At 35.2% G+C, this 13122-nt stretch overlaps 2 protein-coding genes and 1 pseudogene across 3 annotated transcripts in view; 2 read left to right on the forward strand and 1 right to left on the reverse strand.

Annotated features, from left to right (window-relative positions):
• The window catches only part of LOC120330659 (uncharacterized), a 313252-nt gene that overhangs the window by 258924 nt on the left and 41206 nt on the right, over nt 1-13122 (forward strand). The window lies entirely within an intron of this gene.
• Nucleotides 1-13122, reverse strand: part of LOC144424596 (interleukin enhancer-binding factor 2 homolog) — a 195932-nt pseudogene that overhangs the window by 127294 nt on the left and 55516 nt on the right. The gene's annotated exons all lie outside the window — the stretch shown is intronic.
• Nucleotides 382-11664, forward strand: LOC144424413 (uncharacterized). Its single transcript, XM_078113743.1, has 3 exons — nt 382-1968; nt 4043-4365; nt 11488-11664. The coding sequence occupies exons 1-3, from the start codon at nt 483-485 to the stop codon at nt 11662-11664; spliced, it is 1986 nt and encodes a 661-aa protein (XP_077969869.1). The 5' UTR covers nt 382-482.

Genomic DNA, 13122 nt, shown 5'->3' on the forward strand with positions numbered 1-13122 from the left:
TGATTTTATGAGGTCTGGAAAAATCCTTGCTAAAAATAGTAGTCTCTTGCATATTGTTATATATCAGTGGCTGCTTATATAGATGGCCTTGTTCAAAACAGAAAGCGTGGAATGGGTGTCGCATAAAAACATCATAAAAAAGTACTTAATTTACTTGAGGTCAAGTAAAACACATTAATATTAATTTTAAGACTATTTTACAATGATATTAGCAATTGCAACTGTTCACAAAAGTGTATATTTTATATCAACCATAACGGATTTGTTGGCATCTATGTTAGGTTTCATCGCACCTGGTTAACAAATATTTTCTGTTCAGATTTGTAGCAGCTTTAGTTAAAGTTTGTATCCCAGAACTTATAAGATATTGTCGGAAAAATATAGTAGTGAATTTCACAACAGTTGGATAAATTTTTATAAAGCTTTGCCACATTGACCGTACACTGGATGTTAAAACTCAATGACATTGTAAAGCAAACATAATGTCTTATCAAAAAGTAATAGCAAAAATCAATGAGAACACTTACAAGTGCACTGACTTCTATGACTTTGCCGAACCTTTTGAAGTTTTTGAGAAAAAACTAAATGTGGACGTCACTCCTCTATTGGAAGAAATTGATTTTTATAAAGGTGGAAGAATAATTGAATACGATTACGTACCAGAGTCATCTGAGTTCCAAGAAGATTCGGAAGAAGAGAGAGAAAAAACACCTGAATACGATTACGAATCAGAGTCATCTGAGTTTCAAGATGATTCGAAAGAGGAGAGTGGAAGAACATCTAAATACGATTACGTACCAGAGTCATCTGAGTTCCAAAAAAATTTGGAAGGAGAGAGAAAAAGAGGGATCAGAAAAAAGACTCATCTTGATGAATTGTTTAACAACTTCAAACAAGGTCATATCTGTTTCGTGGGTCCCGCGGGATCGGGCAAATCTACACTCATGAAAGCAACATCGAGAGATGCCATGCATGGAAAATATTTTCAAGGAACTATCAAGATGGTTCAATATATACAATGCAAACAATATATGAAAAACAGTGAAGTAACAGCAGGTGAACTAATTTTCAACAATCTCCCAAAGGAAGAAAGAGGTCAAGCAATTGATTATGCAAAAACCCACCCAGAAGAAGTTTTGTTTATGCTCGACTCCTTGGACACTCTTCAATATACAATTGATGGAGTTTATGAAATCATCAGCCCAGATGAGCCTGCATATCCTGAAGTAATAATATGGAATTTTCTCGCTGGAAAGTTATTTCCCGGCTGTCGCATTTTATCTTCCAGTCGTGAACATTCCATCAGAAATTATTGGGGAGAAGTTCGACCAGACAAGGTCATTGCACTTGCTGGATTAACAATGGAGTCCATCAAAGAAATTATTTCAGGATATGAAGGAAATGTAGAAGCAGAGAAAATATTGGAATTTCTCAAAATCAAAGCTCCATTACACTTGTTAACGTGCACCACACCTGTGATGCTGGTTTACACATTGATAGCTTTGAAATTCAAATCTGACTTCAAGCCAAACACTATGACTGGTATTATGACTGTGGTCATGCAAAGCATTTTACGATCACCACACACTCACCAAGAGAATATTTTGGAAGCTTTGGACAAATTAAAAAAGCTATCATACATTGGGACAGTAGAACGTCGAGTTCTATTTACAGAAAATGATTTCCATCAAGTCGATTTAAAACCGGAAGAAGCAACCGATCTAGCCATCCTAGCTCCTGGAGGAATTTATCGTAAACTTTTCCAAGGAATACACCTTCTTTACTTTCAACATCAAAGTCTTCAAGAAATGCTCACATCTTTCTATATTCTTGGACTGGATTTAAAATCTTTTGACCAGTTCGTCGATAAACATCTTCATACCGGTCACTTTGTTCTCATCAGAAAAATGATGTCTGGACTTTTATTAAATCCAACAGTCTATGAAGCAGCCGGAGTTTTACTTGGAGGTATGTTGATGTACAGTGTTTAACATAGTACAATTCCAGGCTTGGAGTCGTTTCCTTCTCTAGACTCAACCTTGGATATTTTACTGCATTGGATATACACTTATATGGCTTATAAGTTTAATATTTTATAAACTAAACCTAATTTATTGCTCATCATGTTACTTGAAATTGATAGGAGCAGATTTTTTTATTTTTCAGGTTTAAGAATTTGCTTGTTTGCGTTATTAATTAATTAGCCAATGCGATGACCTAGCGGTTGAAGTATTAGACTCGGCCAACCCTTTTGGCATCATAGGCTACACATCTCATGTAAAAATCCCATGTCTGTTTCTTCATTAATTTTAAACCAGACTGATTCCGGTCCTTTCAAAGGCAGCTAGTTAATACATATCATTAGATATTAGGTGGATGCTTGTACAACGAATAAAACCATGAACAGGCATTGTATAAAAAATTTGGCGCTTCGGAACTTCGGAAGTATTCATACCAAGATGACGCATAACCTGAACAACCCGAACCTGGTACACATACTATGTTCAGGTTGTGCGCCATCTTGGTACGAATACTTTGGGAGCACCAAAAATTGTTACATTGATACTGTAATTCTTGTCCATAGTGTTCAGATGCTACAATGAAGTTCTGTGTAAAACAAACAAAATGTAGCCAAGTAGTATTCTCACAAATGACATCTTACTCTAGATTTAAACCAAAGATTCTAGATCAGGAGAATCATGAGTGCAATGACAAGCCTGATCAAACTCTAGTCCGAAAAATATACCTGACACATTAATGCAACGAGGTGCGGCATGCTATTGCCCAATATTGTGTACATCAGTGGCTTCCAAACTTTTTAGCCTTGTTATCCCCTTCGAATATTTTGTAACATGCCCCTTTCACGATATATGCAGAATTTGAGTTAGTAGGTCCTTTGAAAGAAAGGATATTAAGTCCAATGCGTAACTGCAAAATAGGTATCTTGAATCAATACAAATACTATCAGTTATTAAATTACCCCGTTATCCCTAAAATTAATTTTTTTTATAACTGTCTTTGACTGCACTCAGTGCACAACTCGTACTTTCATGTTACTCATTTCATAGAGAGTTTGCCTTCTGTGGACTTCACATTTCCAACATTTGAATTGATATTAGAAATTGGAAACGGGAGCCCTTACAGTTGCGTAATTGACACGCAACAAAAAAAAATGAGGAACAACTTAGAGGAAATTTTGAACCGCCACTGTTTTTTGTCAAATAAAATTTAAACACACAAGTGGTAAAATTCTACACCTATTGCAATGCTTCTCAACCGAGGAAGAATTCCGCCCAAAAAATGCTTGATCACTTGAACTTTGCAAAAATGGGAATGCAGCTTGAACATTTCATCCAAAAGCGGCCAATTATTAGTGATTCAATAAATAATATAGTATTCATAGAAAGAAAATAGGTAAAGGGGGAAAATCATTAAAAAGATGTTGGGAATCACAGACTCATAGTCAAATTAAAATGTGTTCTGTCTACAGATAATATGTCATGGTGGTTAAGATTGTTCTGAAGTGGGAGACCTTAGTTTGGGATTAGTCAACCCAAAGACTTTAAAATTAGTTTCCATAGTTCCTCGTTTTTAATTTTTCCGCCAATAAACAAATTTATTTTTTCCACCATTGATTAGGATTTTATGGAAAAAGTCGCACCTCAGGTTGGGAACCAATTATGTACATTAATTAACTATGGCTGACTAGATTTGGCCTTCCACTTACCGTAATTATTTTATATGGAGCTTATTAAAGTCTTTTATTGCGCTTAACAAGGCCTTGTATAGGCAGCCACCAATATTAAACTATATATAGGGAGCTACTATTATTTAGAGAGTGTGGAATCTTTCTGGTCCGGCATTACTTGACCAATTTATTGCACTCTGGGGGGTATTGCAGTCTCAAGGGGATATGGACCTGAAACTTATGCGAAAATAATAATGTTATTATTGTGTCTGCTTTTGTCGAACGTTAACCAATTATTCAGAGACGAGCATCATCGGTAGATGCTCTGTGAATTTTTTTTTTATATTTCCACAGAAATCAAGAATCTTGAGGAAAAGCAAGATATTCTCAAGAAAAGTTTGCAATTGCAATTGCAACTCGGAGAAGGTTTGAACAAATCAGATATTTTGGAACTTTTCACCGCATTGAACGAAGCCAAGGATGGAATGAGTGACATTGTCAAATCATCTCTTAATGAAATTGACATTTCTAAACTTCCTCTCTCCATCAGTGATGTTCATGTCATTGGATCAGTAGCTTCCTACTGTACATCACTATCCATGAATTTCCATTATTGTGATCTCAAGTCAGACTCACTTCAAACTCTGGCATCTGAATTGAAAGGATCAAATGTGAAGGTGAGTAGCTTGTGTGATTCAGTACAAAATATGTTTCACTATTTTTAAACATAGTTTGGTGAAGACTTACCGACTATAAAATGTGTGCAAAACACCATATAGTCGAATTTTTTAGATTAAATTCTTTAAAGTGTGTTTTTGTTTAATGACATTAAATAAGGTCTTGTGCAATCAGCAAGTGATATTTAGTGAGTTACTACTATACAATAATATTTTACTATGTGCCATTATATTCCATATATATTGAATTATATATCAGAATCTTTTTGGTTTGAAAGTTCTCACAGAATTGTTACGCACAGAGTTATATGGTGGACCTGGGATTTGAATCCAAAATCTTTGACATGGCCTTAAAAACCCTCTAATTCCGAGGGGTATTTTTGGGGTAATTAGTATGATTTTGTATGGTCAGCTTCTAGTCTTATGTCATTGTCAACCGTTAGGCCCTAGAACATTGCTCATGGCTTTGTAAATGCGTACGCTAGAGTTCTATTTCGCGAGATGTCGCTAGAGCGAGGTTTCAAAATATTTTCTTGTCTATGCGACATAATGCTCAAAAATTTGTACAAAATACCCTTGAACTTGAGTGTTATTGTGTCTAGTAGTTAATTATAGTTAATTAATTTTAGTTCTATCGTTTTTTTTGTGTTATTTTCCACCAAAACAACACGACAACCAATATTTTAGCTAAAATCGTTACAGAGAAATTCACAAACGTATTTACGCAATTTACAAATTCAACAATGAACTTGACAATTTGATGACGTCACACCCTAAATAATACACAATTATTACTCCACAGAGGCTTTCTAATGCAACAAATATAATATTTGTAACATTCATTCATTATAACATTCTTTCAATGCTAACGATGTAAACAATCCAATGTGCAGCGTTACAATCAAATCATGATTAATTTTACATTATATTTCACAGGGTTTACTATGTTTACAATTTCACCATCCCCTCTACCGAGCATAGTTTAGTACAAAATTCGAAATTATCATTCAAAATATAACAAGGCCAAGGATGGAATGAATGACTGAAAATAATGGCCAACTCAATACTAAGTCATTATAACAAAGTTAGGGCTGTCAATTCTTATCTGGGTTATAGTTGGTTCTTGGCAGCTTTCCAAAGCTCTGACTCAACATTTTCAAATAGATGCTATTCATACTTTGGATAGTTTCTGACCATGCTTAAGCGTTTTATTGCCTTGGCTCACCACAGTCATTTACATATGTAGGTGGTCAGTGTTTGCTCTAAGGAAATTATGAGTGCAAAGGTGCTTTGCAAGTCTAAAAGAAAGTGCGAAAGTGCCCTGGCCAATTTTAACAAGTTATGTGCCCTGGCCGAGTTTAACATATTAGGTGCCCTAGATTTCGATGTGACTCTTTCAAATATACCGGTGCTTGATACTCAGAAAGAGATTGTGCCGATATTTCTCTCACCATCATATTCCACGTATAATGTTATGTCGTCATTGTCTCAGGCCGGGTGGCATGTAATTAGCCATATCATATATGCTCGTAACTAACTTAAAAAGTTACTATTGAAAACCAAGAACTAAAATGACATTTTTGAGAGAGTAAACAGTCAAAAAAGGAAATTTAGCTTTGTCAGAAAAGCTCGTTCTGTAAATAGCATTGATCTGTAGCTTAAGAATGGTAGTAAAAGTAGCGCTTTATTATCGAAGATATAAGCTTGATACATTTGGAAGATTGTTGTGAAAAAATGTTGTAAAAAATGAGGAAGACCATCAAACATACCTTACAATTTCTCTACAATGGTTTTAGCATAATAATAATTGTGGAATAATTTTGTATCTACCTTCGTCAGTCGTCCCCGACAGTGGCGTATCTAGGGTGTGGCAGCAATAGCTTGTGCCATGGGCGTCGTTTAGACAGGGGCGGAAAAACTTTTAATCGTAAAATTTTCAATAAGATAATTTCAAGGGGCTTTACCATTAGTGTTATTTTACACAGATAGTTCACTGGTCTCCGGATATTATTTTGTGTGCCCTATTTTTAATGAGTTGGCGGCAATCAAATATCGTTGTTCGATCTTCATTGTTTAAAAAATAAGCTAAATACAGTATCGGGTATTCGCCGAGAGGTAAACGGATGATATAGCACTATCTGGAATGCCGCAGACCCAGCATGAAATATATGCACCCAGATGTCGCATGCGGCAATTCTATATATGACATATATAATATCAACAAATGTAATTAGGAATAGGAATGAGTTTTTTTCTGCGAACGTACACAAAAGGTTTAGGGTTGACCCCGCCCCTCTCACCCTTTTGAAATTTTTGCAAGGATGAAAAATATTGCTAATAGCGCATGAGATTGTATTTTGTCAAAATCGCCAGCGTTAAATTCGTCAGCGTGACGTGTTATTTATGACTTAACATCTTTATTTCTGTGTTTATTTATTTTTTTTGTTTTCGCCCAGGGCTGTGAGTTATTGTTACATCATAATCTTCAGCGACAAGTTGCTAAGTATAAATGGGGGTGTGAATCCTCAACCCAAATTTTCTAGATTGCAAACCGGCAATATAAAACACTAAAAATAAAACGCTGAACATGACAATTTTTGTTTTATGATGGCTGCAAATGGCAAAATTTTGCACTGCGGCACTCATTTTTGTTTTCTAAAACTACTGATGGGGCCTGACGTATATAAGAGAATTAATGTATATAAGTATATCGATTGATTTTTTTGAAATAAATATCGCAGACTAGAGGATTTTTCTTAGGTGAGGATTGTCATGGTATTTCTGAGGAGAAATGCTTTCATTTCTTCAACACAACCGCAGATTAAATTGATCAAAATTAAATTATTAAACCACCCCACTCCAAATTCCTGTATCGGTTATGAATTGAATATTTTATACAACAGAAAAATCATTATATAGCCTTTGGAAATGTCGGCTCTTTTAACAAGTGACGTAATTGGGAGGATTTCTTCAAAAGTTTCGCGAGAATTTCGAGGCAATGAATATGTATTTTTAATGCACTAATGTATTTTTGATGTACCAAATTGAATTGCACTTTCTTGGATTTTATGACAGATCTTTTCTAACGGCGATAACGAATTCGCAAGATTGCAATAATGTATATCAAAACTAAATGCAATCGGGCAGCTTGTTGCCCCACATTATTATGTTTGCAGATTGCCATGGTATTTTAGATCAGTAATGCTTTTATTTTTTTGTAAGTCGAGGCAACTGCAAGTTAGCTTGAACACAATTGAATTAAAATAGAAAGGCATTTTAAATTGTCGTCGTCATGGATCAAATATTATGTGACAAAAAAGGTCATAATACAAAAAAAAATCGACTATTTCAATTACCGGTCACAACAGAAATTTCCGATTTTGAAACCCCCTTTTTAAAAATACTGGCTGCGCAAATGCCTGTAATGTATGGTTACTCGCTTTTCTTAAAATATCATCGAAAGAAAATAAAATGAACGATTTCTAACTTAACTAGAAATAAATTAAGTTTGAAAAACTGTTTTTGTGGAAAAGGATTAATCTTGGAAATATTGTATTGATTTAGTTTTTCGTTGTTGTATTTAATACTATTATTCTAGCTGTAGTCAGGGCTGGATTTACTCTTATGAGAGCCAGTCTTAAGCGATGCCATTCATGAGGCCAATTTCAAACTATTTTATGATGGCATAAAGGTTCCATAGAATCCACTGTGATGTCAAAATGAGCATTTCTATATGTAGTGTATTGTGTATAGAAGAACAGTGGGCGAAATGGCGGCTCGCCATAGTTTTTATGCGACTCTTCTCGCTAGAATTTATTATTATCCAAATGTAGTGTAACAGTTTTTTTAATTAATTAAGCTGTAGAAGAAGTTTTCATCAATGATTAAAGCAAATTATGTTTTAATATGAAAATCGTTGTGGCATGGGATTTTAAATTAGTCAAGAGACAAATCTTACGTCACAATGGTTAAATTTGTGTTGCTGCGTTGGCGGCATTACGGCTTGATTGTGGGTAGTGTCAAATACAGTGCGATATGTCCTCTAGTATGAAGCGAAAATACCCCGATGAGAACATGGTCGTTAAGTCACAATGGAAAGATGAGTACGCATTCACTAGTTTAGAAAATAAACCTTTTTGCTTAATCTCTCATAAGCTGCTAAGTCAGAATAAAGTTGTTGAACGGTGCCATGAAAAAAATCACAAAAACTTCGTATGAGATTACGCTCGTCAATCATCTTTTAGGAAAACACAGATCAAATGACTTTGAATTATTACTAAAACGATAGCAGAAATTTATGATATCATCTGGAAAGGAATCCGATGCAACAACTGAAGCTAGTTTTGTTATTTCGTGGAATTGCTCGTGCCAAACACCCATACTCTGATTGTATTTTGTGAAAACGAAAAGATTGCTGATGTTGCCGCAGTCAATAGCCCAAACACCTCTCGCGACACGAATATACGAATCCCATATTAGAACCAATGTAACAGTTGCAATGCAAACGGATTTGATGAGCTACAGTATTAATAATTTCAGAAATTGTGCGGCTCTCACATATTCCTGGCTTGCTGCATGCAGCTCCTATACTACAAAAATTTGCCAACCTGGTATTTAACGTCTTAAATAAACTATTGACTTGTGTGAGATACGACATTTTGGTTGCAGGCAAGAAACATGCTCTAATCACCCAAATAGATGGGATAGCAGGTTCATTTTAAAATTATTTAAGAACTTAAGCTGTGATAAAACGGCATCGCATTAGAAAACCTGTTTTTAGTCGGGAGAAGGGAATGTGTGTGACGGGTAATGCTCCCCAATTGATGATTTAAAACATTCAAAAAAGTATCATTGCATTTTTTGAAATATTTCAGTCTACAATAAAAAACATCCAAGATAGTAAAAATATATTAATTTTAGATAAATTAGTTCAGTTACATATTGGTACTTTTTTCATATTCAATAAATAAAGGAATTATTTAGTGAAAAATGTCTAATTAATTTAAATTAGTATAATATATTTTTTTTCAAAATTAAATGGGTTGAATTTTGATTGGAATAAAAATGAAATCGTGCAATTTGGAAAGCCAAGGTTTGGCTTGAGGCCCCTAGGCTTTAACCTACTTTGCATAATGGCAAATCTGGCCTTCGCTGTTGTATACTGTTACTCACTGACAATTGGAGCAGTACAAAGTCAAAATCCCCAATCGTTTCACCTCAGTTTGAGGTATTAGAACGTTGGATGAGTAATATTTAAACGAAGCTTCATGAGATTTTAATGAAAAAAATGTAGGTTTTTGATTCATTAATTTTTTCTCTGACCGAGGCTCTTTCCGAGCAGTCACTGTGATGAAATATGCTTTACAGGAAGAATATTCCTAATCAAGCTTCGCAAGTTTATTAAAAAATATTTTAATCAAAGCTTTGTGGAATTAATGAGCTAACGGGAGGTTTTGATCCTTTTGTTATTGCTCTGAACAAGGTTTTGCATAGCCAGTCACTGATACTTGAGGTTTGTTATGTGAATCCTGCAAAATAATGTTTTTGATTATTAAAAACTAATTTGAAGCCAAGTTCAGCGAAGGACACATTGTAGTCATTGTATAATAAATATGTTTCGGTGATAAACCACTGTATTTATTGATTTGCTATTGTTTACAGTTTTCACATAAATTAAATAAATGTCTTTTTGGTCATATTGTGAGATTTGCCTAATATGATAAATTTTGAAAACAACTATTCTGAATTATTACTGAAATCAATAATTAGAAAGGTTGATTGTTATCAATTTTAGATCAATTAATTTTGAACATTTCTGGGCTCACACACTTGTTGAGTCAATTGGTTGAAAAAATTTTCCCAAAAATGACCCGTCTAAGAATGAGATGAACATTTTTGCTTCAGCATTTACTATCAAATTTCAGCATTCTTTATTTAAACTTGAAATCTTTGGACTTGATATATTTTAACATAATTTGGTGAAGACTTAGTGACAGCATATTACATGAACACACAATGTGGAGAAGTTTTTGACATCAAATTCTGCAAGTTGTGTTTTCATGGCTCTAGTTTGAACAGGGATCTAGAAAATTGCAACTGCGATTTAGCGAGATACTACTATATATAGAACAGTTGTTCCCAACCATTTATTGCTTGTGGGTGTGGCAGTTCCTGAGGCGGTTAGCTCTCATGGCCTTAAATCCCCCCGCCCTGTTTATGATCTCAGTGGTATTTATAGTGTTATTTTGATTGGTATATTTTAAATCCCATTATGTTCGAATAGTTCATGCGCAACAAACAGTAAAACACCCTGTGAAGTAAGCTCATCAAGCTATGAAACGAAACAAAAAATCAGGGAATTTTTTTTAGAAGGGAATAGTAAAATCAGTTTTACACACATCAGTTTTACAGTATTGTGGCCCCGAAGTCCAAACCTTGAAACATTTATACTAGGGGTGGGCGCGGTTTTTAAACGAGGGGCCAAAAATCTTGCCTACTTAGACTGGCGGGCCATGAAAATGTGACGTAAAAGTTACATTTTATAAACAATATCTACAGTATTACAAAGCAAAGTTGGAAAACGAGACACCTCTCGCAATAACTAAATTTAACCGCAATCTCAAGCAATTCCTTGAGCTATTTTTAGCTAAAACATCAAAATTTGATTTTAGTTTGGTTGTGGCAGCATCGGGCGGGCCAGATTGAATTAACCAACGGGCCGGATTTGGCCCACAGGCCGTACTCTTCCCATGTCTGATTTAGACAATGGAATGGTCATAACATTAATTTTAGTTATCGTAATAACATTTTTTATTCAGCAATTTTATATCTTTTGTTTAGGATTTCAAAAACTAAAAACTGTCATTTTAAATTCATCTCTGTTCCCAACATATGTGAAAATGTGATAGCCCAGGTCCCAGTGCTGTTTCCACATATGATGCCAATGCCTGATCTGTTGCTGATTTCGCTATTTTAATTTAACTTCGAAATATTTTATATTTCTTTGGGTAAGCTTTGAGGTTTTGCGCAATGGCTTTTTCTTTTTTCTTTTTCAAATTTTTTTTACATTTTGCCCAACGAGATTATCTTATTATGATTTAACATTGTGCTTGTTCAATATAGATCAAAAATTTGCTGCTGTTTGGAAACGAAAACATGGGAGTTGGAGGTTTATCCTCAGTTGGACAAATACTTTCCAATCAATCCTGTGTTCAATTTTTGACACTTCGCAACTGTAACCTGTCATCAGATCAATTACAAGCTTTCAAGTCATCCTTTGGAAATAACACAGAGGTGTGACACAATGATCTACTTATAGTTACTTTCCTTTAGCTCTATTATAGGATGGGATTAGGATAGGATTTACATATTTATCCCGGGGGAGAGAAAAGCCAATAAGACGGCTTAACCATATGGCAAACGGCTTATGTGCGATTTTTTATAACATCGCCATTTTTAGGGAGTCGGCCTCATTGCGATATAGGCGTAATTTCGAGTAAATACGGTAACTAAAATTAATGTTATGACCATTCCATTGTCTAAATCAGACATGGGAAGAGTACGGCCTGTGGGCCAAATCCGGCCCGTTGGTTAATTCAATCTGGCCCGCCCGATGCTGCCACAACCAAACTAAAATCACGGCCTCTCGTCCGGTTACCAGTCCATGTCGGGTATGGGATTAGTTTTAGTTACCGTATATGCTCGTTTTACCGCCCGATCTTGATTAAGGGCCCGTTTGAATAGCCGCCCGTGTGAACAGAACATAAAAATAAATAAGGGCCGGTGCTTGAATACCCGCCCGATGTAAAAGCTGATTTTTCAGCGGTAGAGAACAATTAGGAAATAAGAAGCGCTTTTGTCACAACGCTGTTGAATTTTAAGCGCCGGTAGATAACACACACGCCTTGGGCGTCCAAGTACATAATAAGTAGCATTGATTTCGTACAGTGGCACAGCCAGGGGGGTTCGGCCCCCCTCCTTTTAAATTTTTTTGAAAATTGAAAAAGTCGCCGTATTGCGTACGATTGCCTTTTGCTAAAATCGCCAAATGTTTTCATCGTCGTGACGTGTTATTTAGGCCCTAAACGCCTTTACGTTGACGTTTATTGTCTCTAAATCACGAATTTTCCACAAATTTGTACCACGATAACGATGACAATTATTTTATTTTGTTACTCGCACCGAATTGTGCATCCGGTTAGACTTAATATACGCTCATCGCCGGCGAGATTCTAAAGACAAATTAATGAATAAATCCACGACCTAAATTATTTGAGTGAAAAGCGGCAATATAAAATACTGAAAATAAAACCGTAAACAAGTGTTGTTAAGGCCCGCGACAGTCTAAAAGCGCTTTTCTAGGCATTTAAAATCGCAAAATTTCGTCTGCCTACGGCACACATTATGTTCGATCCACGTTTAGAACATATTGTGACTAGAATCGAAACACGGTGAATTATGAGCGGGATTTACCTTGTTATCCATTACTTTGAAAATTGCCGTCGAAAATGTTCGTGTTAACATTGAACAAGGTTTCTTTTCCCGGTTTGTGATGATGTATAGCAGGGCTACTCAACTATTTTTACCGAAGTTCCGCATACAAAACTTTAAAAATATTTGGGTCCGGACTTCCCAAAATTATCGGCATCTTTAAACACGCAATTCCTCGGCCGACTAATGATTATTAGCTAATCAAGATTGTTCGTTATGGCGTTATAGTTCTTTGCATATATATTTTTAAATCTATAAAAGTGATTT

This window comes from Styela clava, chromosome 6 (assembly GCF_964204865.1).
Source record: "Styela clava chromosome 6, kaStyClav1.hap1.2, whole genome shotgun sequence".
Taxonomy (NCBI): Eukaryota; Metazoa; Chordata; class Ascidiacea; order Stolidobranchia; family Styelidae; genus Styela; species Styela clava.

Excerpts from the sequence above, each read along its gene's own strand:
- LOC144424413 (XM_078113743.1), top strand. The coding sequence starts at position 483 with ATGTCTTATCAAAAAGTAATAGCAAAAATCAATGAGAACACTTACAAG. Across the intron at positions 1,969-4,042 it reads AGCCGGAGTTTTACTTGGAG|AAATCAAGAATCTTGAGGAA; the intron begins GTATGTTGATGT and ends ATATTTCCACAG. Across the intron at positions 4,366-11,487 it reads TGAAAGGATCAAATGTGAAG|ATCAAAAATTTGCTGCTGTT; the intron begins GTGAGTAGCTTG and ends TGTTCAATATAG.